Source organism: Podarcis vaucheri (assembly GCF_965113315.1).
Source record: "Podarcis vaucheri genome assembly, chromosome: 16".
Taxonomy (NCBI): Eukaryota; Metazoa; Chordata; class Lepidosauria; order Squamata; family Lacertidae; genus Podarcis; species Podarcis vaucheri.
Window position 1 is genome coordinate 10,039,526 of NC_138754.1, and position 25,851 is coordinate 10,065,376.

The following is a 25,851-nucleotide window of genomic DNA, read 5'->3' on the forward strand; positions in this document are numbered from 1 at the left end:
TGCCCTTGAGATATTGCTGAACTCCCATCAGCCCCAGGCGGCATGGCCGAGATGAACAGGCATGGGGAAGCCCAGCCAGATGGGCAGGGTACAAATAATAAATTATTATTATTGTTGTTGTTGTTGTTTTTGACACAGCAACATCTGGAGGGGCAAAGCTTCCCCACACCTGTTCTGGAATGCAAGCACATTGGGGCGGAGACTTCTCCCCCGCCATCCTTATCTGAAATAACAAGCTCAGAAGAGGACGGGGTCTTGTTTGTTTTTAAAAAAGGAAATGTTTTATTGGCTGTTCCGATTGCGCTGAGGATCGTCCTCCGCTTCAATTCCTCTTCCTGCCTTTACTGACCGTCTTGGCAACCACGGGCACCGGCGTGGTCGACTGGTACAGCGTGGAGGAGATCTTGTTGATGTAGTACAGGGCGATCATCGAGAAGATGAAACTGGGAAGAAAAACCAGAGGGGTAAGTGGGTTGCAAGGAAGACTCGATCGCAGGGAAGGGCTCAAGGCTAGACCATCTGCTTTTCAAAGGAGGACCAGGGAGGGGGCGTGGCTTGTGAGGAAGGGGCGTGGCCTGCAGAGAGCACCCCAAAGGACCTCCTCCCTTTCCATAGCTCGGCTCCCTAGTCCCGCGGTGGGGAATCTTTCCCCCCTCGAGGGCCACATTCCCTTCTGAGCAATTTCCCCGGGGGCCACGTGCAAGAGTGGGTGTCGCGGCAAATGCACATCTTTGCCGTTGCGTGGTGGGCTAGCTCACACACAGACCGACTTGACTCCCACAGCCAGGTTTGCACCTCTGATGATCAGAGGAGCTTCCGCCAGAGGAGAGGCGATGTTGCTAAGCCAGAGCTATGAGAATCTGCAGAGCTTGTTGGACTCCAACTCCCATCAGCCCCCAAGCAGCATGGCCAACAGCCAGGGAGGGGTCCAGCCTTTTGCGAGGGAAGAGCTGCTTGTTTGCAGATGTGTAACAGTGTCTTTGAAAGGGCCATGGCTCAGTGGCAGAGCATCTGCCGTGCATGCAGAAGGTGCTGGGTTCAATCCCTGACATCTCCAGGTAATATTAATAATAATAATAATAAATTTTATTTATATCCCGCCCTCCCCAGCCGAAGCCGGGCTCAGGGCGGCTAACAACAATAAAATAATACAACATTCTAAAATCATTCATTATAAAATTAATTCAACTCAAATTGATGGCAACCATTAGGCTAAAGTTCTGTGAAGATTGCCAAAGGAGGGAGTCAGACTGTGCCTTGGCCAAAGGCCTGGTGGAACAGCTCTGTCTTGCAGGCCCTGCAGAAAGATGTCAAGTCCCGCAGGGCCCTAGTCTCTTGTGACAGAGCGTTCCACCAGATCGGAGCCACAGCCGAAAAAGCCCTGGCTCTGGTTGAGGCCAACCTAACCTCTCTGTGGCCTGGGACCTTCAGGATGTTTTTATTTGAAGACCGTAAGTTCCTCTGTGGGACATACCAGGAGAGGCGGTCCCGTAGGTACGAGGGTCCTAGGCCGTATAGGGCTTTAAAGGTTAAAACCAGGTAGGGTTGGGAATGCCCCCTGCCTGAAACCCTGGAGAGCAGCTGCCAGTCAGTGCAGACAACACTGAGCGTGACGGAGAATCGGCTCACTCAACGTCAGACGGCTCCTTATTTAAACCAGCCCTTGCTCCAGAACCTTGAGGGCTAGAATCTTGCTTTATTTTTAGGGGAGAGGACTCAGATCGGCAACAGAGAAGAAGGACTCCTGGTTCAGTCCCTGGCAGCCTTTGTATGAGCTGCTGCCAGTCAGTGTGGACAATGCTGAGCTAGACCAGAGGTCTGATTCAGTATAAGGCAGCTTCCGACATTCCTGTTTCAACCGGCCGTGTTTTGGGGGCCTTCCTGCTTGCTCTGCTCATTGTGGGGGCTTCTGTTCCTGATCTGGCCCTGACAGCAGTTTCAGATGTGATGCAAGCTGGATTTCCTTAATCCGGATCTGTTACATAGAATCATAGAATCATAGAGTTGGAAGAGACCACAAGGGCCATCGAGTCCAACCCCCTGCCAAGCAGGAAACACCATCAGAGCACTCCTGACATATGGTTGTCAAGCCTCTGCTTAAAGACCTCCAAAGTAGGAGACTCCACCACACTCCTTGGCAGCAAATTCCACCGTCGAACAGCTCTTACTGTCAGGAAGTTCTTCCTAATGTTTAGGTGGAATCTTCTTTCTTGTAGTTTGGCTCCATTGCTCCGTGTCCGCTTCTCTGGAGCAGCAGAAAACAACCTTTCTCCCTCCTCTATGTGACATCCTTTTATATATTTGAACATGGCTATCATATCACCCCTTAACCTCCTCTTCTCCAGGCTAAACATGCCCAGCTCCCTTAGCCGTTCCTCATAAGGCATCGTTTCCAGGCCTTACGACCTGTGTGTGTGTGTTGGGACACAATCCCCCGTTCTTACCAGGTGGTGACGCAGACCCGATGAATCAGCCCTGAAGCAAACAGTGCCAGTAGCAGGCAGGTAATAACTGCGGAGGAAAAGGAGGTGCATTTTGGCAAGGGGGAAAAAAAAGGACGAGAAATTATTATTTTGTAAACAACCCCCGCCCTAACCCCCCCCAAACCCCTCCCCATATCAGCCAACCACCAGCTGCTACATATAAGCCAGCCGATTTCTCAGCCCCCCACCTCTCTGAAAAGAAAATGATCACCCTAAATCCCTTCAGCTTACTTTCAGGGAAGATCTTAGCTTGGAATCCTTTGCCGAAAATCAAATTTTCAAGGTTGTTGAAGGCCTGGGTTTCAAGTCAAGGAAAACATCTGCTGACATGTCAGGGAAGTAAGAAGCCCCCCCCCCCCTTGCAGACGTACAGATACTTTCCCCTCTGTTGCTACATAAAGATTGTCACTCACTGCTTGGTCATTGGAAATAAGAGAGATTGAGGTGGAAGGTCAGAAATGCGTAAGCTTTCCAAGTTCTCCAGAAAGCATCTTCAGGCTAAACAGAGGGAAAACGTCACAAATGTGTAAGCTTTCAAGTTCCCCAGAAAGCTTCTTCGTGCTAAATGGACAAGATCTGGGGGTCTACAATCTTTACGTAGCCAAAGTAGAACCATTCACTCAGAAGCACAGGCCAGGGGGAAAATGTTGTGAACCTACCTGAGATCTGCGGACAAAGGGTGGTACAGTGTACAAATTTAAGAAATAATAATAATTCCCAGTTTGCTTGCGAGATGGCAGGTGCCACATAACATGCGCTCCACACTTGTAAAAACCGATCTTTGCGTGTTGGAAGTCCCTGCCTGTTGACACTAGGCAAGCCCCTTTGCTGTGCTCTTTTTGGCACCCACAAAAAGATTTTGCTTCAGCAAGACTATCTAGATGTGTTGAAAGTCGTCTAGCGTTTTAAACTGGTTTTTAGCTTATTGGATTTAATTACTTTTCTGAACTTTTCTGAACATTACACTTGTTTAAAAAAGGGCTATCTAAGGTATCTGTTGGCGATGCAATAGGGATAATGCTACACATGATCCGGAAAAACTGTCTGCGGACAAACGCTGGCTCCCTCGGCCAGTAAAGCGAGATAAGCACCACAACCCCAGAGTCGTTTACGAATGGACTTAACTGTCAGGGGTCCTTTAAAGGTAAAGGTAAAGGGACCCCTAACAATTAGGTCCAGTAGTGGCCAACTCTGGGATTGCGGCGCTCATCTTGCTTTACTGGCCGAGGAAGCTGGCTTACAGCTTCCAGGCCATGTGCCCAGCATGACTAAGCCACTTCTGGCGAACCAGAGCAGTGCACAGAAACGGCGTTTACCTTCCCGCCGGAGCGGTACCTATTTATCTACTTGCACTTTGACGTGCTTTCGAACTGATAGGTTGGCAGGAGCAGGGACCGAGCAACGGGAGCTCAGCCCGTCGTGGAGATTCGAACCGCCAACCTTCTGATCGGCAAGTCCTAGGCTCTGTGGTTTAACCCACAGCGCCACCTTTACCTTTATCTTTTTAATGAGTTTAGTAAAAAACAAAGCCAACCCTCCCAACTTCTCTAGAAAGCTGATTCAGGCGGGAGTTAATGGTTTGGGGGGAATTGAAAGCATGTGGTTACACGTTTCTGATGTCATTTCATGTGATTCCCTCTATTTCCAAAGTTCAGGTGGTTAGTGACAACCCTTTTACGTAGTCCAAGTCAAACCACCTACACGGAAGAGGAAGGGATCAGCAGGCCTGAGGGAACTCTGAGGTTTGTGTGTGCTCAGCGACCACAGATGACTGGCTTACTGTTGGGGGGGAAATGGAAAACTGGGTGGGAGGGGGAGCACAATGGAGTATTACAGAGAAGGGCACGGCTGGCTGGCTCCCTAAACAAAAGCACCCTCTACTGCAACATTTTGTTGCAGAACATCTCGGCCCAAAAAGGGGTATTGTCCCAATGTTACTTGCAAGGGATTATTTCTATTTCTCCAATTGTAAAGAAATCTGTAAAATATATTGCTTGTAGCTGGAGCGTTTTGATCACAGGTTATTGAAAACAATGAACGCTGTAAATGAAAAATTAGTATTATTTATTATAATAATTAGGAAGCTTTTAATGCTTGATGTTTTATTATGCTTTTGTATCTGTTGGAAGCCACCCAGAGTGGCTGGGGCAACCCAGTCAGTTGGGCGTGGTACAAATAATAACATTATTATTTTTATTACAGTGGAACCTTGGTTGTTGAACTCAATCCGCCCTGGAAGATTGTTTGAATTCCGAAACGTTCGACGACTGAGGCACAAAGGGAGAACGTCAATTTCAATGGTGAAAATTGAAAAACACACAGCGGAAGTTTGTTCGGCTTCCGAAGCGCGTTCGAAAACTGAAGCATTTACTTTCGGGTTTCCGGCATTCGGGTTCTGAAACGTTCATCAACGAAGACATTTGAGAACTGAGGTTCCACTGTACAGTGGTACCTCTGATTACGAACTTAATTCGTTCTGGAGGTCCGTTCTTAACCTGAGGTACCACTTTAGCTAATGGGGCCTCCCGCTGTCGCTGCCACTCAATTTCTGTTCTCATCCTGAGGTAAAGTTCTTAACATGAGGTTCTACTTCCGGGTTAGCGGAGTCTGTAATCTGAAGTGTTTGTAACCCAAGGTGTTTGTAACCCGAGGTACCACTGTATTATTATTGTTACTATTATTATTAGGGTTTTTTTCACTGAAATTCAGTTCTGGCACCTCTCAGGTGGGCACCGTGACCATTCTAAGAGAACAACGGAGGTGTTCACGCTGCATTCTGGCACCTCTTTTTCTAGAAAAATAGCACTTTGAATATTATGTTAAAAAAAGATTCTCAGTGCTATTTGTAGAATATATTGCACTTCCAAGAAATGTAACCTGAGTTTTGAAACAGCGTTCAAGCTGGGGGTGGGTAGGTCAGTTAATTTATATTTAGTATTTTAATCAATATTACTTCTGCAGCACCATTTGAGGAAATGAAACATTTAGAAAAAAATGGCAGAAGCCTCTCTTAGGTCTACCTGAAGATGCCAGGAACCTTCTGCACCGCAAAGCAGAGGCTGAACCACTTATAACACAGGGACGTAAGAAGCTGGAGTTCAGACCACCGGCCCCTCTTAGCTCAAGAGTGCCTACACTTGACTGGCAGCAAGACACCCAGGTTTCAAGGAAGACTGTTTGAAATCGCTCCTTGTGGACGCAAATCCCCAAATTTAATGTGGGGTGGCAATTTCATAGTGCAGGCTCTGAAACTCAGGGCTACTCTGACAGGGTAGTGTGTCCTAGACCTGGACCTGTTTTAATTCTTTTCATTATATTCTTTTTTTAACTCAATGTGCCGAGCTTATTTTGGGGCCATTTTATGTTTTACATATATCCGCATATTAGATTTCTGGTGCTGGCAACTAAATCTTTGCATTATTGTCTTAGGGTAATTTAAATGTCATTACGCCAGCAATATCACCTTGAATTTTCCTTGGTTGCTTGTCTCTAGCATTTTTATATTGTCTTATTTTGCTATGGCTGTATGCTAATGCAATAAAGGTTTGATGATGATGATGACTGGCAGCAAAACACCCAGGTTTCAGACGAAAACGTTCTCAGCCCTACCTGGAAATGACAGGGATGGAGCCTGGGACCTCCTGCAAAGCAGACCCTTTGCCTCCTGAGCTGCAGCCCTTTATGTGTCACATTCCTGCTGGATCAGCTGATGCCAATGGGCGCCTCCTTTGACCCTTTCCCATTCTGACAGCCCCAGCCCAGCTGAAAACGCCCAAGCAAAATGCCACACGTAGGAGGATACGGTAAGGGAGAAGATGAAGAGGGCAGAGCCCAGCAGGCCCCCTTGGATGGTCAACCACTCACTGGATGCAAGCTGGCGGCTGTACATCTGCATCCCGGTGAAGAGCAGGAGGCACAGGAGAGACGAAAGCACCAACGACGTACCCGTGCCGACAGCTGCGGAGAGAGAAAGAGACAAGGGTCACTTGCCTCTGCTGGCAGGAGCACGAAGGGCAAGCGCCATTAATCATAGAATCATAGGGTTGGAAGAGACCACAAGGGCCATCGAGTCCAACCCCCTGCCAAGCAGGAAACACCATCAGAGCACTCCTGACATATGATTGTCAAGCCTCTGCTTAAAGACCTCCAAAGTAGGAGACTCCACCACACTCCTTGGCAGCAAATTCCACTGTCGAACAGCTCTTACTGTCAGGAAGTTCTTCCTAATGTTTAGGTGGAATCTTCTTTCTTGTAGTTTGAATCCATTGCTCCGTGTCCGCTTCTCTGGAGCAGCAGAAAACAACCTTTCTCCCTCTTCTATGTGACATCCTTTTATATATTTGAACATGGCTATCATATCACCCCTTAACCTCCTCTTCTCCAGGCTAAACATGCCCAGCTCCCTTAGCCGTTCCTCATAAGGCATCGTTTCCAGGCCTTTGACCATTTTGGTTGCCCTCCTCTGGACACGTTCCAGTTTGTCAGTGTCCTTTTTGAATTGTGGTGCCCAGAACTGGACACAGTACTCCAGGTGAGGTCTGACCAGAGCAGAATACAGTGGCACTATTACTTCCCTTGATCTAGATGCTATACTCCTAATATGTGAGCACAACATTTTCGGGCTGTTTTGTGCCACGCTTTGTGCTGCCCACGCTTTGTGCTGCCTCCCCCTCAAACTGACTGACACAGCAAACCGGGGTCACAATTTAATACCCGAAACCCAACATTGGCCGATCAACTTCAAACCGGTGCCAGAGTTTTGTGCTAGTTTTGTCCCGTGAACCCTGTGTTTTCTGTCACCCCCTGCAAACTGAGTAGTTGATGCTCAAACTGGGAGCCACAGGTATAGCCCAAAACTGAACATTGTCTGATCGACTCCAAACTGGTGTCAGAGTTTTGTGCCACGAACCCCACTTTTTTTGCTGCCCCTGAAACTGAGTACAGTGGTACCTCGGGTTAAGTACTTACCATAATTTGTTCCGGCGGTCTGTTCTTAACCTGAAACTCTTCTTAACCTGAGGTACAACTTTAGCTAATGGGGCCTCCTGCTGCCGCCACGCTGCCAGAGCAAGATTTCTGTTCTCATCCTGAAGCAAAGTTCTTAACCCGAGGTACTATTTCTGGGTTAGCGGAGTCTGTAACCTGAAGCGTATGTAACCTGAAGCGTATGTAACCCGAGGTACCACTGTAACTGACGCTCAAACTGGGTTTACAAGTTGACACCCAAAAATCACTCAAGGAAAGTGTCAAGCAGGGCCTGGTGAGGGTATATGATATGGAGGAGCAGTGTGCCACGGCCTGCGGGCACGAGATAGGGGCCTGCTGGGCCACGTTTGGCTGACAGGTCGGAGGTGCCCAGACCCTGGTCTACCCGTACCTGGACAGGTGCAGGGGACTGGTACTGGGTCCTTCTGCATGCAAAGCAAATGGTCCACTGCTGAGCTCCAGCCTCTCCTCAGCTTAGGAAGCTGCCTTGCAATCCAACCAGTCCATTCATCTGCTGAGCTCAGTATTGTCCGCAATGACTCACAGTGGCTCTCTGGGGTTTGAGGAAGGGGGGCTATTTGGAGATGGCGGGGACTGAACCCGGGACCAAGCCAATGCTCTGCCACTGAGGGACAGCAACTCCCCGGCACAGGAAGGCATCTTATACTGAGTCCATTTAGCTTAGTGTTGCCTACACAGGCTGGCATCTTACACAGCATCTTAAAAAGCAGAGACATCACCTTGCCGACAAAGGTCCGTATAGTTCAAGCTATGGTTTTCCCAGTAGCGATGTATGGAAGTGAGAGCTGGACCACAAAGAAGGCTGATCGCCGAAGAATTGATGCTTTTGAATTATGGTGCTGGAGGAGACTCTTGAGAGTCCCATGGACTGCAAGAAGATCAAACCAATCCATTCTTAGGGAAATCAGCCCTGAGTGCTCACTGGAAGGACAGATCCTGAAGCTGAGGCTCCAAGACTTTGGCCACCTCATGAGAAGAGAAGACTCCCTGGAAAAGACCCTTATGTTGGGAAAGATGGAGGGCACAAGAAGAAGGGGATGACAAGAGGACGAGATGGTTGGACAGTGTTCTCGAAGCTACCAGCATGAGTTTGACCAAACTGCGGGAGGCAGTGGAAGACAGGAGTGCCTGGCGTGCTCTGGTCCAGGGGGTCACAAAGAGTCGGACACGACTAAACGACAACAACACAGGCTGGCAGCAGCTCCCCAGGGTTTCAGACAGGGGAGGCCTCTTCCCAGCTCTACCCAGAGATGCCACTGGGGACTGAACCTTCTGCACTCAAAGCACATGCTCTGCCACCATTGCCCATGCTCTCCACCCACAAGGCGCCCTGAGCACAGGCTGGCAGCAGTGCCCACCCCTCTCCAGGCCAGGAGCATGCATGTCGCCCACCTCTCCAACCCCCATGCCACATTACCCATAATGCACCGCGCTGCGCCCTCCGATGTGTCCGCTCCCGGTTTGAACCAAAGTTCCCTGGTTCTTTTTTTTCCCCTCGCGCATGCGCCGTTCTTGCGCCTGCTTCCCTCGGCGAGAGGGAGTTCTCTCTGCCGCGCAGGCGCGGCTCTGAGCGGAGACGTGTAATTTGCGCCTCCGCGCAAGCGCGCCGCACTCCCCGCCGCCTGAGAGGGGCGGAGAAGCGTGCGTCGCGCCACGTTCCCCGCCTAGCGGCCGGCGGCGCCCATGGCAGGCTTTGCTGCGTTTCATTTCCTCCGGCTGGCCGCTAGGGGGAGCACACGCGCATTCAGCGAACAAAGGACCAGAGCCGGAGAACGTTGGCAGGCCCGGGAAGTCACGGGTTCGAGTCTTGCCTCCGCATTTGTAGGCCTGGTCGCTTGAATGAATACTGCAGTTTAACGAGAATGACACGACGACGATGGCAATAAAGTGTGCAGCTACTTGAGACCTTGCACCTTCCGATTGAGAAGCTAAGGGAATGCACTCTGCCTATGCTCAGATGCACCCTTGCCCATGCAAAGCCTGGCCCGTGACACTGTGGAAAGCAGGAGCCAAGCCTTTCAACAAATGACCACACCCTGGGATGGCATGTGGCGACTGGAAGCTCCCCATCAACCTTCTGCCCCCCCCCGCTCCCCTTGGCTGCTCCTCCTCCTCCCTAAAGCGCTCTGCATGTGGGATCTGCTGCACCAGCAATAAAATAATGATTATTAATAACCCAGCACACTCACACGCGCCCTCCATCACTTCAAAGCGCGGGGGGGGGGGGCGGCGAGAGGGAGGCAGGGCGCCGGGAGCCGAGCCTCTCCGGAGGAGCATGCGCGTTGCTGGCTCTCCTCCTCCCTCCCCGACGGTTCGCCCGGGCTCTCGGCCGCAATAGACCGAGGCGTTTGCGAAGCGCTGCCGGGGCGGCGCGGGGGTGCGGAGGCCGGAAGCCCCCCGTCCCCCCCCGGGAGTCATGGCCGAGGGCGAGGACCTCCACTCCTTCACGTCGATCATGGATGCCCTCGTCCGGATCAGCGTGAGAACCGGGGGGTGGGAAGAGGGTGGGCAACGCAAGGGGTAGAAAAACGGGGGGGGCGAGAGAAAACGGGTGTGGGGAGAAAACACCCCAATCTAGTGCAGCCGATGATGTGGGGGTGACTGTCTGTATGCCATGAGAAGGGATGCTTTGCGGGAGGGGGGTGTGAGGAAGAGAGATCTAGTACGGGCATCCCATTGTCTCCCGAGTGCGTCGGCATGATGAGGGATCCATGTTGCTGCCACTGGGATCAAAAGAGCCGCCCCCCCGCAAAAAAACCTGGAAATCACCCCCCCAAAATAAAATAGGTGCTCCCCCTCCCCTGCTGACAACTAGCCTAGACGCTCCCATTCCCTCCCCCCACCCCAGAAGCTCCATCAGTTTTTCCCCGGACTCCCTTCAGGGCTAAGTGAAGGATGCTGTGAGCATCCGAGCACATCCCTCCGTCGCCATGGCAACCTCCTCCCAGGGCTGGCTGCCAGGGCCTGCCTGGTCCAGCGTCTGCCTCCGCTGTGGCGCTCTCCCTCCCTCCCTCCCCGCCCTTCTCCATCCATCCATCCCCTCCCCTCTCCTCCTGCTTTGTGTGTGTGTATGTGTGTGTGTGTGTGTCCCTTCTCGCTTGCCAAGAGAGATGGCATCCAGGCGGGCGCTGGGCAAGGTGAGTGCCCGTCCCTTGGGGATGGATGGATGGCAGGGGAGGGAAATGCCTTTGGGGCCCCGTGGCGGCAGATCTCTAGGTGGGGAAGCCTTGGCTGGAAGCTGCAAGATGAATGTTTCTTTGGCAAAAGATCTGATGCTGGCGTTTCTTTCCTGTTTTTTGGACCACCTTCTTCCTCGGGTGCCTTGAATCGCTGGGCAGCCGGAGCGGAAGGGAATGCAGCTTTGGGGCAGGGGGTGCCGCCAGGGCAGTAGAGTCCCCCTCCACCCCACTCCCTGGCCAAAGGACAAGAGTGCCCTTGAATGGGACGCAGCAGAGACTGGGCTGGCTGCCAAACTGCCTGTAAGAACTGGGAGGCGGGGTCTCTCTCTCCCTAACCCCCGCCCCCCCCGCCAGCCTGTGTGCCCAGCGGTGGGGAAAGCAGGCTGGTCCTGCCTTTGAGCTGCACGAGTGGGGAATCTGGGTGGGTGGGCGTGAGCGGCTGACGCTGATTTGGAGCATTACGCTGTCTTGCTCCATACTGCCTACACTGACTGACAGCTGCTCTCCAGGGTTTCAGACACAGCCCTTCCTGGAGATGCCGGGAATTGAAACCTGGGATTTTCAAAGCAGATGATGCTCTGCACCCCACCAGCTATGGAGCACACCCTACAAATAAAGGAAGGCCCCACTCCTCCTGTTTGTAGAGAAAGGCCTGATTTAAATAGGAGCAGAGGAAGCTGCCTTATACTGAATCAGACCATTGGTGTATCTAGCTCAGCATTGTCGACACTGACTGGCAGCTGCCCTCCGGAGTTTCAGGCCGGGGACATTCCCAGCCCTGCCTGGAGTTGTGAGGGATTGAACCAAGGACCTCCTGCATCTAAGGTGGGCGCTATGGCCCTTGCACATATAGTTTATTGACTTTTGGGAAATCTCTTTGTCCGCAGAAATGAGTGCTGTTTCTCTCACTAATGGTCATGTCTCTGCATATTGTAAGAACATAAATAAATTCCTGATGGATTTTTTTTGGTTGGGGGGGGGAGAATTAAAGAAGGTCCATACCTCAGTAGCTAAGTACAATGCCCTGCATTCAGAAGGTTCCAGGTTCAATCCCTAGAAACTCTAGGAATCTTATTTTATGTCTGTGTGAATAATTTTTTTAAAAAAATAAATAAATCATGCTTCTATTATTTATATCACCCCTACCTCACAGTATCACCACCCTTAGAAAAGACTTCACCAATGCTAGGGTTGCCATATTTCAAAAAGTAAAAACCAGGACACCCCAAAAGTTCTTGAGCTTTCTTTTAGGAAGACCCCCAAAGTTGTTGAGCTTTCTTCTTTTTACAAAAACACCACGATTGACTTGCCTACAATCCAGGACAAAGCGCTGCATTTCCCGGTAATGTCTGGATAAATCCGGATAGATGGCAGGCCTAACCATTGCAGTGCTGCTATTAACTTCTACCCTATAACTAAGGACGCAGTCTTGCTTCCACTTACCAGTGAGTAAGCCCCCTTGAATTTAGTGGGTCTTACATCTGAGTAGACGTAGGCCACATCCACAGCCTACATTTAAAGCACTATGAAGCCTTTTTAAACAGTCATGGCTTCCCCCAGAGAATTCTGGGAGCTGGAGTTTGTTAAGGATGCTGAGAGTAGTCAGGAGACCTCAATTCCCTTCACAGAGTTACAATTCCCAGAGTTCCCTGGGAAGAGGGATTGATTGTTAAACCGCTCTGGTTTTTCAGCAATTTATTCATATTACAGTGTAAATCACTGGGTGATCAAATAAATAGCAGGTAAGATCCTTAGCTTGACCTAGGATCTTAGCATTGCCAAGGAAGACTGGGAATCTTCCCTGGAGAGCTGCTGCCAGTCAGTGCAGGGAGTGCTGAGCTCGTTGGACCAGTGGTGTGACTCTGTATAAGGGACCTTATTTTGTAACATAATCTAGAGTCGGAGTGAAGGAGCTGTATGTAGTCTCAAAGCTTGGCTCATACTGTACTCATGTTTCTGTCACTTCCCCCTTTCATGACATATGCAATATTGCTGGGGTGCCTGAAGAGTGAGACCGGCCCTCTGTACATGCTTAGGGGGTTCCACAGTCAGAGGCAGTAACGTTTTTGAATCCCATTTTCTACAAACACAGGCAAGGAGCGTGCTTTTGGGTTCGAATCCTTCTTGAGGCATCTGGTCGGCTGTTGTGACTCAAGAAGGATTCGAACCCAAATCCTAGTACATGCTGGACTAGACGGGTCACTGGTCAGGTCTTCTTGTTATTTTCTGAGGACAAACACTGCAGTGTAATGGTTGAAGGAAAACTGAACTGCGCAACGTTCCCAGGTCCGCAAGTTCCCTGATGCAAATTTCTGTGCCTCAACTCCTGCAGCGCCATCTGCAAAATGGGGATATTAAACAGTGTCCTGGTTTACAAGGTGGTTGGGGGAGGGTTTAATGAGGCCCTTTGAACACACTTGAAGCAGGACAGCTAAGCATTATTAGTGAGGTAGCATGGAGCAGTGGTTAGAGGGGGTTGGCAACCTTTTCAGGCATGTGGTCACGTTTGCATTTTTGAGGGAACATCACGGGCGTCGCCTCCCTTCCTGGTCTGTTGTCCCCCAAATCTCCTCCCTGCTGCACCCGCCAAGAGACAGAAAATGCAGCCATTTTGAAGGGATCCGGGTAAAAGTCGGAAGCGGTAAATTAAGCACATGGAAAGCACATAGAGCTGAGAGAGGAAGTGGGAAGGAGTGCCACTCTTGCAACTTCCTCCTTCATCTCTATGCTCTTTTGAAGGAGGGTGTGTGTGTGTGTGTGTGTGTGTGTGTGTGTGTGTGTGTGGTCAGAAGCCTTGCGGGCACCAAGAAAAGGGCTTCATTGCACCCGTGGGCAGGATGCGGGCAAATTTTTGAGTCGCATTCAACCCCCAAAGCTTTAATGGATGCACTTAGGCCAGTCATTTGCTTTCTGCTTTTGCCTAACCCACAGGGTCGTTGTGAGGGTGCAAATGAGACACACCCTATACATGACAGCAAATGCAGAATACTTACTACTATTACAAATATAATATATTAATACTTATAATATACAGATGGGATATGCCACAAAATTTGCCGTTTTTGTTCAGGATCCCAGCTAGCCAGAGCAGCTCCATTCCATTCCCTCTCTCAGTTTTTTGTTCCCTTCCCCGTTCTTCGCAACAGTTAGTTGGCGCAGTGAATATGCTCAGTCCTTGTGCGGTTGTATTCCCTGCCCCCCAGCCCCCAGCTAGGGTTCCCCCCCCTTCTCGCTAAACTTTTTTTGGTTTGGGTACCTTGTGCGTGGGTGATGCTATTTTAACGACTTCAGACTTCATAGCCTGAAGAGATGAATATAAATCTCAAGGCAGAGCCTGTATTTTTTGGGTTGGGGGGGGCGGCAGCAGGGTGCGTGGGGGGTATAATTGCAACTAACTACCAGGATCCTTTCCCTTAGCCGCTGCAGGGAAACGCTTCCCTCCCCTGCACATTGGCCATGGAACAAAGCATGTTGCAAAGGATTCTGGGAAGTGTTCTAAGGCGCACCGTTGGTCTGTTCTTCCTATGGGCAGCATAATAATAATAATAATAATAATAATAATAATAATAATAATAATTTATTTGTACCCTGGCCTTCTGGGTGGGCTTCCCCAGCCACTCTGGGCGGCTTCCAGCAAAGATTAAAAATACATTAAAATGTCACACATTAAAAACTTCCCTGAGCAGGTCTGCCTTCAGATGTCTTCTAAATGTCTGGTAGTTGTTTATCTCTTTGACATCTGATGGGAGGGCATTCCACAGGACTGGCGCCACCACCGAGAAGGCCCTCTGCCTGGTTCCCTGTAGCACAACGCTGCCTTGTGATTGGCCAGGGAGAGGTGAGACTACAATCCCTGCTCCAGATTGCAAGGGGAGGTCACGAGCGGTGGGCAAACTCATTGAGAGTGTCGAAGAGGAGGAAGCCGCTATCGCTATTATTTTTTATTATTCATTATTTTGCCCTGTATTTCCTCCCCCCCCCCATCCTTCCTTTAAGCCAGTGGTTCCCAAACTTTTTCATTTATGCCTTGGTTACATAAACACATACTCAGCGCCCCCTACCAAAAGCACTGTTCAGAGCAGTCAGGATAGCTTAGCTGGTAGAGCAGGAGACTCTTAATCTCATGGTTGTGGGTTCCAGCCTCCTGCAGCCTCCTACATTGCAGGGGGTTGGGCTAGATGACCCCTGTGGCCCCTTCCAACTCTACAATTCTGCAATTCTTTTAATAGTGGTTTGCATAGCTGTCAACTTTTCCCTTTTCTTGCGAGAAATCCTATTCGGAATAAGGGAATTTCCCTTAAAAAAAGGGAAACGTTGACAGCTATGGCGGTTTGCATGACGACCCACTAAGGAAGATAGTAATATGATAAAATTCAGAACAGGAACAAAAAGGGTGTGTGCAGTGCGTGTGCGTGAACTTAACAGCGCTCAGTTTATTTTTTTGGTTGCTATTTCGTCAGCGTTGTTAATTCTTGTTTAATAGATTATAAATGCCCTATTGGTTCATTAATCGTGTAAGACGACTTTTGTTTTCATTGTGATGCTCAGCTTGTTTTTGTAGTTGTTGCTTTACTAATGGTGTTTTATAGGTTGCAACAGTTAGGCTGATGATTTGTTAATTGTTCTGTGGGATTTATGCTGCACTTGTGGTGTTGTGTTATTGCTATTCACTGTTTGTAAGCCGCTTTGGGATTCATTCGAACGAAAAGCGGCGCAGGCATGCAGTAAATCAGATCAAAACAAAATTAATTGAACATGCATTCAAAAGCCAATTAAAACTATTCAGCCTTAAGTAATTGAACAAAATTGATCCAGCGATACCAGCTTTTCAAAGTCTGGGAGTCATTTACACCCTCAGCACCCCTTGTTGTTGCCCCCAGACCTCTTAGGTCCCTTCTACGGGGGATCCTACAGTATGTTATAATACTGGTGTTGAGCTGGAACCAGCTTCTCTTTGCGGGAATCACGGTTTCGTTCTCTTGAACCCTGTTTTCCTTTCCACTCTTTCCTTGTCCTTCCAGACCAGCATGAAGAACATGGAGAGGGAGCTGTTGTGCCCGGTGTGCAAGGAGATGTACAAGCAGCCCCTGGTGCTTCCCTGCATGCACAATGTCTGCCACATCTGCGCCACCGAGGTCCTGCTGCAGCAAGGCTACGTCTGCCCGGACCCCACCTCCGAGCCCACCTCTCCGGCCTCTACGCCAGCCACGCGGAGTCCTCGCCTGGGCCGCAGGGTCATCCCCAAGCCAGAGCGTCTGGACCGACTCCTTAAGTCAGGTGGGGAGGAGGGCGGTGTGGTGGTGCCCTCTGCTGGTGGGCAGGCAGACATGTAGGGCGAGGGCACCCCCTCCTGGGGGAAGATGGGATGCGGGTGGCACTGTGGTCCAAACCACTTAGCCTCTTGGGCTGGCCGATCGAAAGATCGGCGGTTTGAATCCCTGCGACGAAGTGAGCTCCCATTTGCTCTGTCCCAGCTCCTGCCAACCTAGCAGTTCGAAAGCACACCAGTGCAAGTAGATAAATAGGTACCACTGCAGCTGGAAGGTAAACGACATATCTGTGTGCTCTGGCTTCCGTCACAGTGTCCTGTTGTGCCAGAAGCGGTTCAGTTATGCTAGCCACATGAGCTGGAAAGCTGTCTGCGGACAAACGCCGGCTCTCTCGGCCTGAAAGCGAGATGAGCACTGCAACCCCATAGTCGCCTTTGACTGGACGTAACCGTCCAGGAGTCCCTTACCTTTAACTTTACCTGGTGGAAGGTAAAAGCGGTTGGGCCGTAGGGATGTTTGCAGTTCGTGCTGCAAACGCAATAGGGCAGGTCGTTGCCCCAAGGATGTTACAAATTAAAATTTGGCACTGGGGAAACAGGGTGGGAGGAAAGTGGGAAGAGGGGCTTTGGGTTATCAGCAAGATCTGAAGGGCCCACAAGTTCCCCACAGCTGCTTACATGCCACGGCCAGAAGAGGAAAGTCCAGGGAAAGGATTTCACTATTGTCAAAAGAAAAGGGATGTCCATCAGTCTTATGTCTCTCAGCTACTCCTGGGAGTTCACATGATGAGGCTGTTGCCGCAACAGAGAGGCCCCGTCCCTAACTTTGGCTTGTGGTATCTCCTCCATCTGAGCTGAACGCAAGCAGGCGAAGACTACGCCTGCTTTTAGCCTTCTGATCCTCCCACTTCAGTCCTCTTCTGGTCCTGGGAGACAGTGGAGTAGGAGAGATGAGGCAGGAGAGGAGGTGTGGAAGCCTGTGACTCTCCACCAGCCTGACCCATCTCTCTCTCCTCCTGCACTTGTTCTTGACCCTCCAATCCTGCAGCTTCTCCTGCCTCTGCCTCTCGCTTCCTAGCTGTTACAGGCTCCCCCAGATCACTGGTCCCTTTTCCCAACCCCACTTCTCCCAGTGGCCGCTCATCAGTATCCAGCCACCGCTCCTCAGCGTCCAAGCCAGTCCCTGACCGCATTTCATATGTGATCCCTGATTGGCTGGGACACGTGTCAAGGACAGGAGTGGGGAACCTGTGACCCTCCAGATGTCGATGGACTGCAGTCTCCATCACCTCTGACTGTGGGCCATGCTGTAGCCTTATTGGAGTTCACTGACTGGGTCTGCGTTGCTCCCGGACAGGAGGAAGGAAGTCAAATGACACCAAGGGTTGGTTCAGAGAAAGAGTTCTTTATTTCTGCTCTCCGAAACAGCAGAAAGGCACTTGCGTGGTCAGTCCACAGCAAGTCCAAAGAAATGAGAGATTACATGCAGTATATATATCCTCCAGGCACCCTCTCCCCCCTTCCCCAGGAATCTAGCCACGTCAGCTTGTACACGCAGGCTGACATCACAGATGTTCCTGCTCCGGCACTCTTAACCATAAAAGGGTATTCCTTCCTATATTTCTGACCATAAAAGGATATTCCTTCCTGTACTTCTGACCATAAAAGGATCTTCCTGTTCCTACTCTTATCTTGGAGCAAGAGGTCACCATCTCCAAGAACACCCTCTGGCGCTGTTCCCAGACTAGGTCTGTGCGCCTTTGTGGTCAGGATATAAGATAAGGCACAGGCGTGTCTTCCCTGTTCTACTGGTACAGTCAAGGCCATCCTTGCCGTCACAAACTGATAAAGGAGAGGGCTCTGAGCACTTGTTTATACAGCTGGGTTTTGGCTCAAGAGCTCAAGTTAAAGCATTTTAGCTAAGGAAAAATAGGGATTTTGGTGCAGTTTCAAACTGCCTGCGCAGTCAGTTTTGGGTTTGGGAAACCCATCCCTTCAATGCTTGCTGTGGTTGATGGGAGTTGGAGTCCAGCAAGACCTGGGAGGGCTTGCAAGTTCCCCACACCTGATTGGCTGGGACATGATTCTAGGACAAGGGTGGGGAACCTGTGACCCTCTGGATGTTGCCGGACTACAAATCCCATCAGCCCTGCCCATGGGCCAGTTTCCCCGAGGCTGATGGGAGTCCCTGCATCTTCTGGGGAAGCATGTGCTGTGTGCGCAATGTCACCTTGCCTTGTGTTCTGGTGTCCCTGTGCTTGCAGGTTTCGGCACGTACCCGGGGCGCAAGCGAGGCGGCCTCTTGCACCCCCAGAGCGTGCTCTTCCCCTGCCCGCTGTGCCAGAGGGATGTGGACCTGGGCGAGAGGGGCCTGGGCAGCCTCTTCCGCAACCTGACGCTGGAGAGGGTGGTGGAGCGCTACCGCCACACCATCAACGTCAGCGCGGCCATCATGTGCCAGTTCTGCAAGCCGCCGCAGCTGGAGGCCACCAAGGGCTGCACCGAGTGCAAATCAAGCTTCTGCAACGAGTGCTTTAAGCTCTACCACCCGTGGGGTACCCAGAAAGCCCAGCACGAGCCCACCCCACCCACGCTCACCTTCCGGCCCAAGGTAAGGGGCTCCCCCCAACTCCTCCGAGGGCCAGGAGGGAAGACTTTGCTTTTTATTTGGAAGTGACTTGGAAGCAGCAACTAATCCAGGCTGGTGCCAGGACCATATAATACCGGTCCTAAAGGATCTACACTGGCTCCCAGTACATTTCCAAACACAGTTCAAAGTGTTGGTGCTGACCTTTCAAGCCCTAAACCAGGGGTCAACAAACTTTTTCAGCAGGGGGTCGGTGTCCACAGTGCCTCAGACCTTGCCGGGGACGGGGGACGGGGACTATATTTTTTGGGGGGAAATGAACGAATTCCCATGCCCCACAAATAACCCAGAGATGCATTTTAAGTAAAACGGCACATTCTACTCTTGTAAAAACACGCTGATTCCCGGACCGTCTGCGGGCCAGATTTAGAGGGCAATTGGGCCAGATCCAGCCCCTGGGCCTTAGTTTGCCTACCCATGCCCTAAACAGTTTGGCTCTGTATACCTGAAGTAGTGTCTCCACCCCCATCGTCCAGCCTGGACACTGAGATCCGGCTCCGAGGGCCTTCTGGCGGTTCCCTCATTGCAAGAAGTGAGGTTACAGGGAACCAGGTAGAGGGCCTTCTTGGTAGTGGCAGCTGCCCTGCGGAAAGCCCTCCCATCAGATGTCAAGGAAATAAACAACTATCTGACTTTTAAAAGACATCTGAAGGCAGCCCTGTTTAGGGAAGCCTTTTGTAACATTTTATTATGCTTTTATATATGTCAGAAGCTGCCAAGAGTAGCTAGTGCAACCCAGTCAGATGGGTAGCATATAATAATAATAATAATAATAATAATAATAATAATAATAATATCCCAACATTTCCTCCAGGGTGGCTTCCATAGTTCTCCCTCTTCCTCAGTCAATCCCCACAACAACCCTGTGACTACCTCAGCTGGCCCAAGTGACTGGCCCAAGGCCACCCAGTGAGTTTCTTGGCCAGGTCAGGATTTGAACCCCGGACTCTCCCAGGTCCTAGTCTGACACTTTAACCACTGCACCACACTGCCTCTTGGTGTGTGTGTGTCCCTGTTTTTGCACGAAGTTCTCCCCCACATTTCTCCCAATCCAGGGCCTTTCTCAAGAGTACGCCTTAGGAATCTTCCTTGGTCTTGTTTCTTGTTCCTGAAGGCCTTTTCCCCCTCACACAGAGCTACTAAGGCACACTTTGTAGGTGCTTTCTAGTTCATTTGTGCCCCCTGGGTCTGAGGCTTCCTGTCTTAAAGAAACGGATTCAAAGGGAAAGTCCTCTCCCCACAAAGACTAGGAAGCCTGCATTTGTGTCCGTGAGTGCCAGGGACTTCGAACAAAGTAAAACCGTGACTAACCTGCCTCCTTCTGTGTCCTGCACAGGGTCTGACATGCCCAGAACACCGGGAAGAGGTGACACATTACTGCAAGAGTTGCCAGCGCTTAGTGTGCCAGCTGTGCCGTGTTCGCCGGACGCACACGGGCCACAAGATCTCGCCCGTTGTCAGCGCCTACCAGGCCCTCAAGGTGAGGCTTTCAGTGGGATTTAAGCTGTCTCCTTCATCCCCACCTCTGTCCGCCCACCCGGTTCTGATAAAATGACTGAGTTGAGAAAGGAAGGTAGAGAAGTTGCTGGCCCAGAGATGGAAAGACGGAAAAGTCCCCACCAGAGAAGAACGGCAAGTTAAACCGATGGATTATGTTGAGCTGGTGAAAATGACTAGAAATATCAGACACAGGTTTTGGTAAAGACTGAAGGAAATTTATTTTATACCTGGAAGAGCGTTGTAAACAGCTGAGCTCTTTAACAGGACTGAAATAACACTTGTGAGTTAACAGAGACTTACGATATAAAATATAAATGGAATAAATGGAGGACATGAAATATGCAGCAGGAAATGTTAAACATGGAACCCCTGGGAGGGTGGAGTGAGGTCCAAGGATGCGAGGGAATCCTGTGTCTGTTTTTCCTATGGTTAGTTACATCTGATTGAGAACGTTAAAAAATAATTGGAAAATCAATAAGATTTTGTTAGAAGTGCAAATCTAAAAATAAAAAAAGGAAGTTGCCATATAGCGAGTGAGACCAAACGGTCCATGTAGCTTAGTGTTGCCTCACTGATAAATATTGCCACAGACATTTCTGAGATCATGGTCTTTCCAACGAGTGGCTCCTGTCCAGGTTTGCTCATTGTCTTACTTTAAAAGTTGTGAGGATCCAGTGCCTTTTTAAAATGTATTTTTTTTGGGGGGGGGTTGTTATTGGGTTGTTGTTTTTATTTTGATTATGTATTTTGTGGTTTCATATTTTGATTTTATTCTGTGAACCGCTCTGAGACCTCCAGATATAGGGCGGGATATAAATTCAATCAATCAGTCAGTCAGTCAGTCAGTCAGTCAATCAATCAATCACCTGGTACCTTCCTGCATGTGCTGCACTGCTGACCTGCGGCCCTTCTCTTAAATATGACAGCAAGATTCTAGTTCTCATGGTTCTGAGTTAAAGGTTTTAAGTTTTTAACAGGGGCATAGGAAACTGCCTTATACTACCCACACTGACTGGCAGGCATTCTTCAGCATTTTGGGTAGCAAGTATCTCAGGTACAGTGGTGCCTCGCAAGACGAAATTAATCCGTTCCACGAGTCTCTTCGTCTTGCGGTTTTTTCGTCTTGCAAAGCACAGCTATTAGCAGCTTAGCGGCTATTAACGGCTTAGCGGCTTTAAGAAAAAGGAAACAAACTCGCAAGAACTCGCAAGACGTTTCGTCTTGCAAAGCAAGCCCATAGGGAAATCCGTCTTGCGGAACGACTCAAAAAACGGAAAACTCTTTCGTCTTGTGCGTTTTTCGTCTTGCGAGGCATTCGTCTTGCGGGGCACCACTGTATACCTACAGAGGCCGGGAATCAAACCTCCAACCTTCGGCAAAGCAGATGCCATGTTCTGCCACTCTGCAACAGCCTCCGTCTAGGAAGCACTTAAGATTTCCATGCTTTTTTTTTTTCAAAGACAAGAGATTTAAGTTGACTAGCCCACTAGAGGTGGAAAAGTTCCTGAGGAGATATGAAAGGGAGCTTGGTAAAAAGGAGGACAGAGTAACAGATGGACGGGAAGCCGGAGTTGAGAGGGAGGAGGAGGGGGAGGAGGGAGAGACTGTGGGGGGAAGGAGGGGGGATGGACAGGCGGAGGAGGAGGAAGGGGTGGCGGAAGAGGAAGAAACAGGGGAGGAGGAAGAAACTAGGAACTGAAGGTTGGACATAAATCCGATACCCAATTTTAACAATGTCTTTAACTTTTTTGACCTGGAATGTTAATGGCTTAAACGAGAAAGCAAAAAGGAATAAAATAGAGAAAGTTTTGAGAAATAAAAAATGCGACGTGGTTTGCTGTCAAGAGACCCATGTAGCTAAAAAACACAAACATATATTCGTTAATAAAAAGTTGGGAATGGAGTTTATCAACTCAGACGTGAACAAAAAAAGAGGGTTGGTAATCTATGTTAAAGAAAAATTGGAACCCAAATTAATTTGTAAAGATGAGGAGGGGAGGATTTTGGGGATCCAAATTACCCATCAAGGAGAAAGATTTAATGTAGTATCAGTGTATGCCCCCAATACAAACAAAACTGAATTCTTTAAAAAATTGGAACAAATACTACTAGAGTTAGAAAATTATAAATTAATCCTACTAGGAGATCTGAATGGAGTCCCAGAACCCGGGTTAGATAGAAGTGAAAAAAGGAAGAAAGAGAAGCAGGGGAAGCTCCCAAGAACCTTCTATGACCTCCAAGAAAACTTAGACCTGATTGATATTTGGAGGTTTAAAAACCCAACGGAAAAACAGTTCACGCACTTTTCAGGGGTACACCAGAGCTGGGGTAGAATAGACCAGATCTGGGTCTCCAGAGAGCTCTCGATAAGATCGGTGAAATGTGAAATAGAACCCAGAACTCTCTCGGATCACAACCCAATATTTTTGGAAATAAAATGCAAACTAGCAGGACCATACAGATGGAGAATGAACGATTACTTACTGGAACAGGACGAGATTATTGGTAGAGCAAAGAACATCTTGAAAGAATACTTTGAGTTAAATCTGAATAAGGGAACAAAAATTGATGTGGTCTGGGACGCAAGTAAGGCTCTTCTCAGAGGTTTCATGATCCAACAGAATAAATATAGGAAGAATTTAAGAGAAGCAAAGAAGGAAGAAATACTTAAACAACTAAAAGAAGCAGAGGGGAAACTAACAATAAACCCTGAAGATGAGAGAACAAAACAGCTTTGCAAAATACTAGAAACCCAATACACAACACTCCTAAATCAAGAGATAGAATGGGGAATAAAAACGATGAAACAAAAGTATTTCGAGTCGGCAAATAAAACGGGTAAGCTGCTAGCATGGCAACTGAGAAAAAGGAAAAAACAAAATATAATTAATAAAATTAGAAGGGAAGATCAAATAACAGAAGATCCCAATGAGATAAAGGGAAAGTTCCTCCAGTACTATGAAACCCTGTACAAAAAAAAGGAGGACGAAGACATAAATGAGATAGGAAGGTATTTGGAAAGGAATGGAGGGGAACAGTTGTCAGAGGAAGAAAAGGCACTACTAAATGAACCGACAACGACGGAAGAGGTCAGACACACTATCAAAAAAATGAAACCTGGGAAAGGCCCCAGGCCCAGATGGCCTCTCCCAAAAATACTATAGAACTTTAGAGGAACACTTGGCCCCGATACTTAGCAAAGTAATTAATAATATCCTGCAAGGAGGGGAAATGCCGGATTCGTGGAGAGAGGCATATATTACAGTAATACCCAAAGCAGAGTCAGATACACTTGATGTAAAAAACTACAGGCCAATTTCACTGCTTAACAATGATTATAAGATCTTTGCAGGAATAATGGCGAGCAGATTAAAGAAATATTTGAACAGAGCGATTCATAAAGATCAAGCCGGATTCCTGCCCGGTAGGCAAATAAAAGATAACGTAAGATACCTAGTTAACATAATCGAGTATCTGGACCTTAGGGTCGATATCCCTGCTGCTTTAATCTTTGTAGACGCCGAAAAGGCTTTTGATAATGTATCCTGGCACTTCCTTATAAAATGCATGGAGAAGGTAGGAATAAGAGGACCATTCCTAGAAGGTATAAAGGCAATTTACTCGACCCAAAGAGCAAGGCTAATTATCAACAGTAGCCTGACCAACTCATTTATGATTACAAAAGGTACAAGACAGGGATGTCCCTTGTCACCCCTTCTATTTATTATGGTTCTGGAAGTCATACTGAATAAAATAAGAGAAACACAGGAAATAAGAGGGATCAAAATTGGCATAAAAGAATATAAAGTAAAGGCTTATGCCGACGACCTAGTGATTACAATAGAAGACCCCATAAAGGGGATAAACAAAACTATTGAACTATTGGAGGAATTCGGAAGGTTATCTGGGTTTAAACTAAACAAAATTAAAACAAAGATGCTGATAAAAAATGTAGATGAACAATCGAAAAATAAAATTGAGTTCGAATCGGGGATACAGACATCGAAGAAGGTAAAATACTTAGGTATCTGGATTTCTCCAAAAAACATAAATTTGGTGGAAGACAATTATAATAAAACCTGGAGAGAGTGCAGAAAAGACCTAGAGAGTTGGAGTAGATTACAGCTCTCGTGGGAGGGGAGAATGGCTGCCATCAAAATGAATATCCTCCCAAAAATGACATTCCTATTCCAGAATATTCCAGTAGTAAGGGGTACAACAATGTTTAAGGAGTGGCAGAGGACCCTGTCTAGGTTCATCTGGCAGGGTAAAAGGGCCAGGATTAAATATAAGCTACTCACTGACAGAAGAGATAGAGGAGGGTTCGCGGTCCCAAACCTGCAATTGTACTATGAGGCCTCCTGTCTTTGTTGGACAAAAGAATGGATAACCTTGGATAACACTGACCTACTGGATCTGGAGGGCTTTGATGCTAGGTTTGGGTGGCACGCATACTTATGGCAGGAAAAGGGAGAGTACATAGAGGATTCTCCAACCATATCATAAGAGGGACGTTGTTGGAGGTATGGAATAGATGTAAGAGGTTGATAGAGAAAGACACCCCATGGTGGCTGTCACCCATTGATATTCTAGCAATTAAGAAACTAAACATGGAAGGCAAAAGATGGACATACGCTGACCTTTTGAGAAGATCTGATAAAGGGATGGGAAATCAGGCCCTACGAAGAGCTAAAAGATAAATTAACGGGATGGTTTCAATTCCACCAAATCAATGCCCTCTGGAACGAGCATAAAAAAATCGGTATGAGTAAGAATAAATCTAAGTTTCAGGTAGAAATAATAGAAGGGAAATCTAAACTCTTATCCAAAATGTACAACCAGCTACTAGACTGGGACACTATGGACGAGGAGGTTAAAGAGGTTATGATTAAATGGGCCATAGATTTAGGATACCCCCTAGAATACAGAAAGATGGACCAAATTATGGAACAAAGATATGAAATTTTCAGCTTGTGTGGGACTCCGAGAAAATATGGAAAAGATGATGTACCGCTGGTACATCACACCAACAAAATTAGCTAAAATGTACAAAACCGGAGACAAGACCTGTTGGAAGTGCAAAAAGAAAGAGGGAGATTTTCACCATATGTGGTGTGGACATGTAAGGTGGTAAAGAGGTTCTGGAGCTCAATCTATGAGGAATTAAAAAAGATTCTGAAGTACACCTTTCCTAAAAACCTGAGGCATTCCTTTTAGGAATGGTGGGGGATGAAATCAAGAAAGAGGACCAAACCCTATTCCAATATGCAACAGTGTCCGCTAGGATACTGTTGGCACAGAATTGGAAAACTCCCAACGTCCCAACAATCAGAGATTGGCAAACCAAGTTAATTGAATATATTGACTTAGCGATAATGACACAGAAGATCAGGCAACAGAAAAATACCAAATTTATTAACGACTGGAATAAATTCCTCTCATATATGGAAACGATTATAGGAAACATTAAAATCACAGTAGGTATAATATAAAAAACTGCGAGGTAGAAACAATGGTTAACAAAAAACACTGCAGACTATATATTAATGAATTATAGCTCACGTTGTGGTGATGGGAAGTCGAATAATGTAACAGAATTGTATATTAAAAATTTGATTTAGGTTTTATGTAATTTTCTTTTGCTTGTTGACTTTGTTTCAGTGAATGATGTTATGTGTTTTAAGCTGTTGTTATAAAATAAAGATTTATTAAAAAAAAAAAAAAAGATTTCCATGCTTATAGGGCTGGCTTCAGTAGGGATGTCAG

The 25,851-nt window shown here is 48.2% G+C and overlaps 2 protein-coding genes across 3 annotated transcripts in view; one reads left to right on the plus strand and one right to left on the minus strand.

Moving 5' to 3' along the window:
• Window positions 1-255: 255 nt before the first annotated feature.
• Window positions 256-9,071, minus strand: KRTCAP2 (keratinocyte associated protein 2). 2 transcript variants are annotated; one of them, XM_082202626.1, is made up of 5 exons: window positions 8,908-9,071; window positions 6,286-6,440; window positions 2,715-2,778; window positions 2,445-2,511; window positions 256-443 (listed from the first exon to the last, which is right to left on the minus strand). In XM_082202626.1, exons 1-5 carry the CDS (start codon window positions 8,909-8,911, stop codon window positions 323-325), a joined length of 411 nt encoding a protein of 136 aa, XP_082058752.1. In that variant the 5' UTR covers window positions 8,912-9,071; the 3' UTR covers window positions 256-322. The 2 variants fall into 2 exon arrangements, with proteins under 2 accessions (XP_082058752.1, XP_082058751.1); XM_082202625.1 differs by lacking the exon at window positions 8,908-9,071 and adding an exon at window positions 8,809-8,906.
• Window positions 9,072-9,696: 625 nt separating this feature from the next.
• TRIM46 (tripartite motif containing 46) overlaps window positions 9,697-25,851 on the plus strand; it is a 32,528-nt gene continuing 16,373 nt past the window's right edge. Inside the window, exons 1-4 of the mRNA XM_082202690.1 lie at window positions 9,697-9,969; window positions 15,691-15,946; window positions 18,203-18,549; window positions 19,922-20,091. Coding sequence (XP_082058816.1) covers window positions 9,907-9,969; window positions 15,691-15,946; window positions 18,203-18,549; window positions 19,922-20,091 — 836 coding nt within the window. The 5' untranslated portion in view covers window positions 9,697-9,906. The remainder of the gene's footprint in view (window positions 9,970-15,690; window positions 15,947-18,202; window positions 18,550-19,921; window positions 20,092-25,851) is intronic.

Excerpts from the sequence above, each read along its gene's own strand:
- KRTCAP2 (XM_082202625.1), bottom strand. The coding sequence starts at position 8,869 with ATGCTCCTGGCCTGGAGAGGGGTGGGCACTGCTGCCAGCCTGTGCTCA. Across the intron at positions 2,512-2,714 it reads AGCTAAGATCTTCCCTGAAA|TTATTACCTGCCTGCTACTG; the intron begins GTAAGCTGAAGG and ends TTTCCTCCGCAG. Across the intron at positions 444-2,444 it reads CGGGTCTGCGTCACCACCTG|TTTCATCTTCTCGATGATCG; the intron begins GTAAGAACGGGG and ends TTTTCTTCCCAG.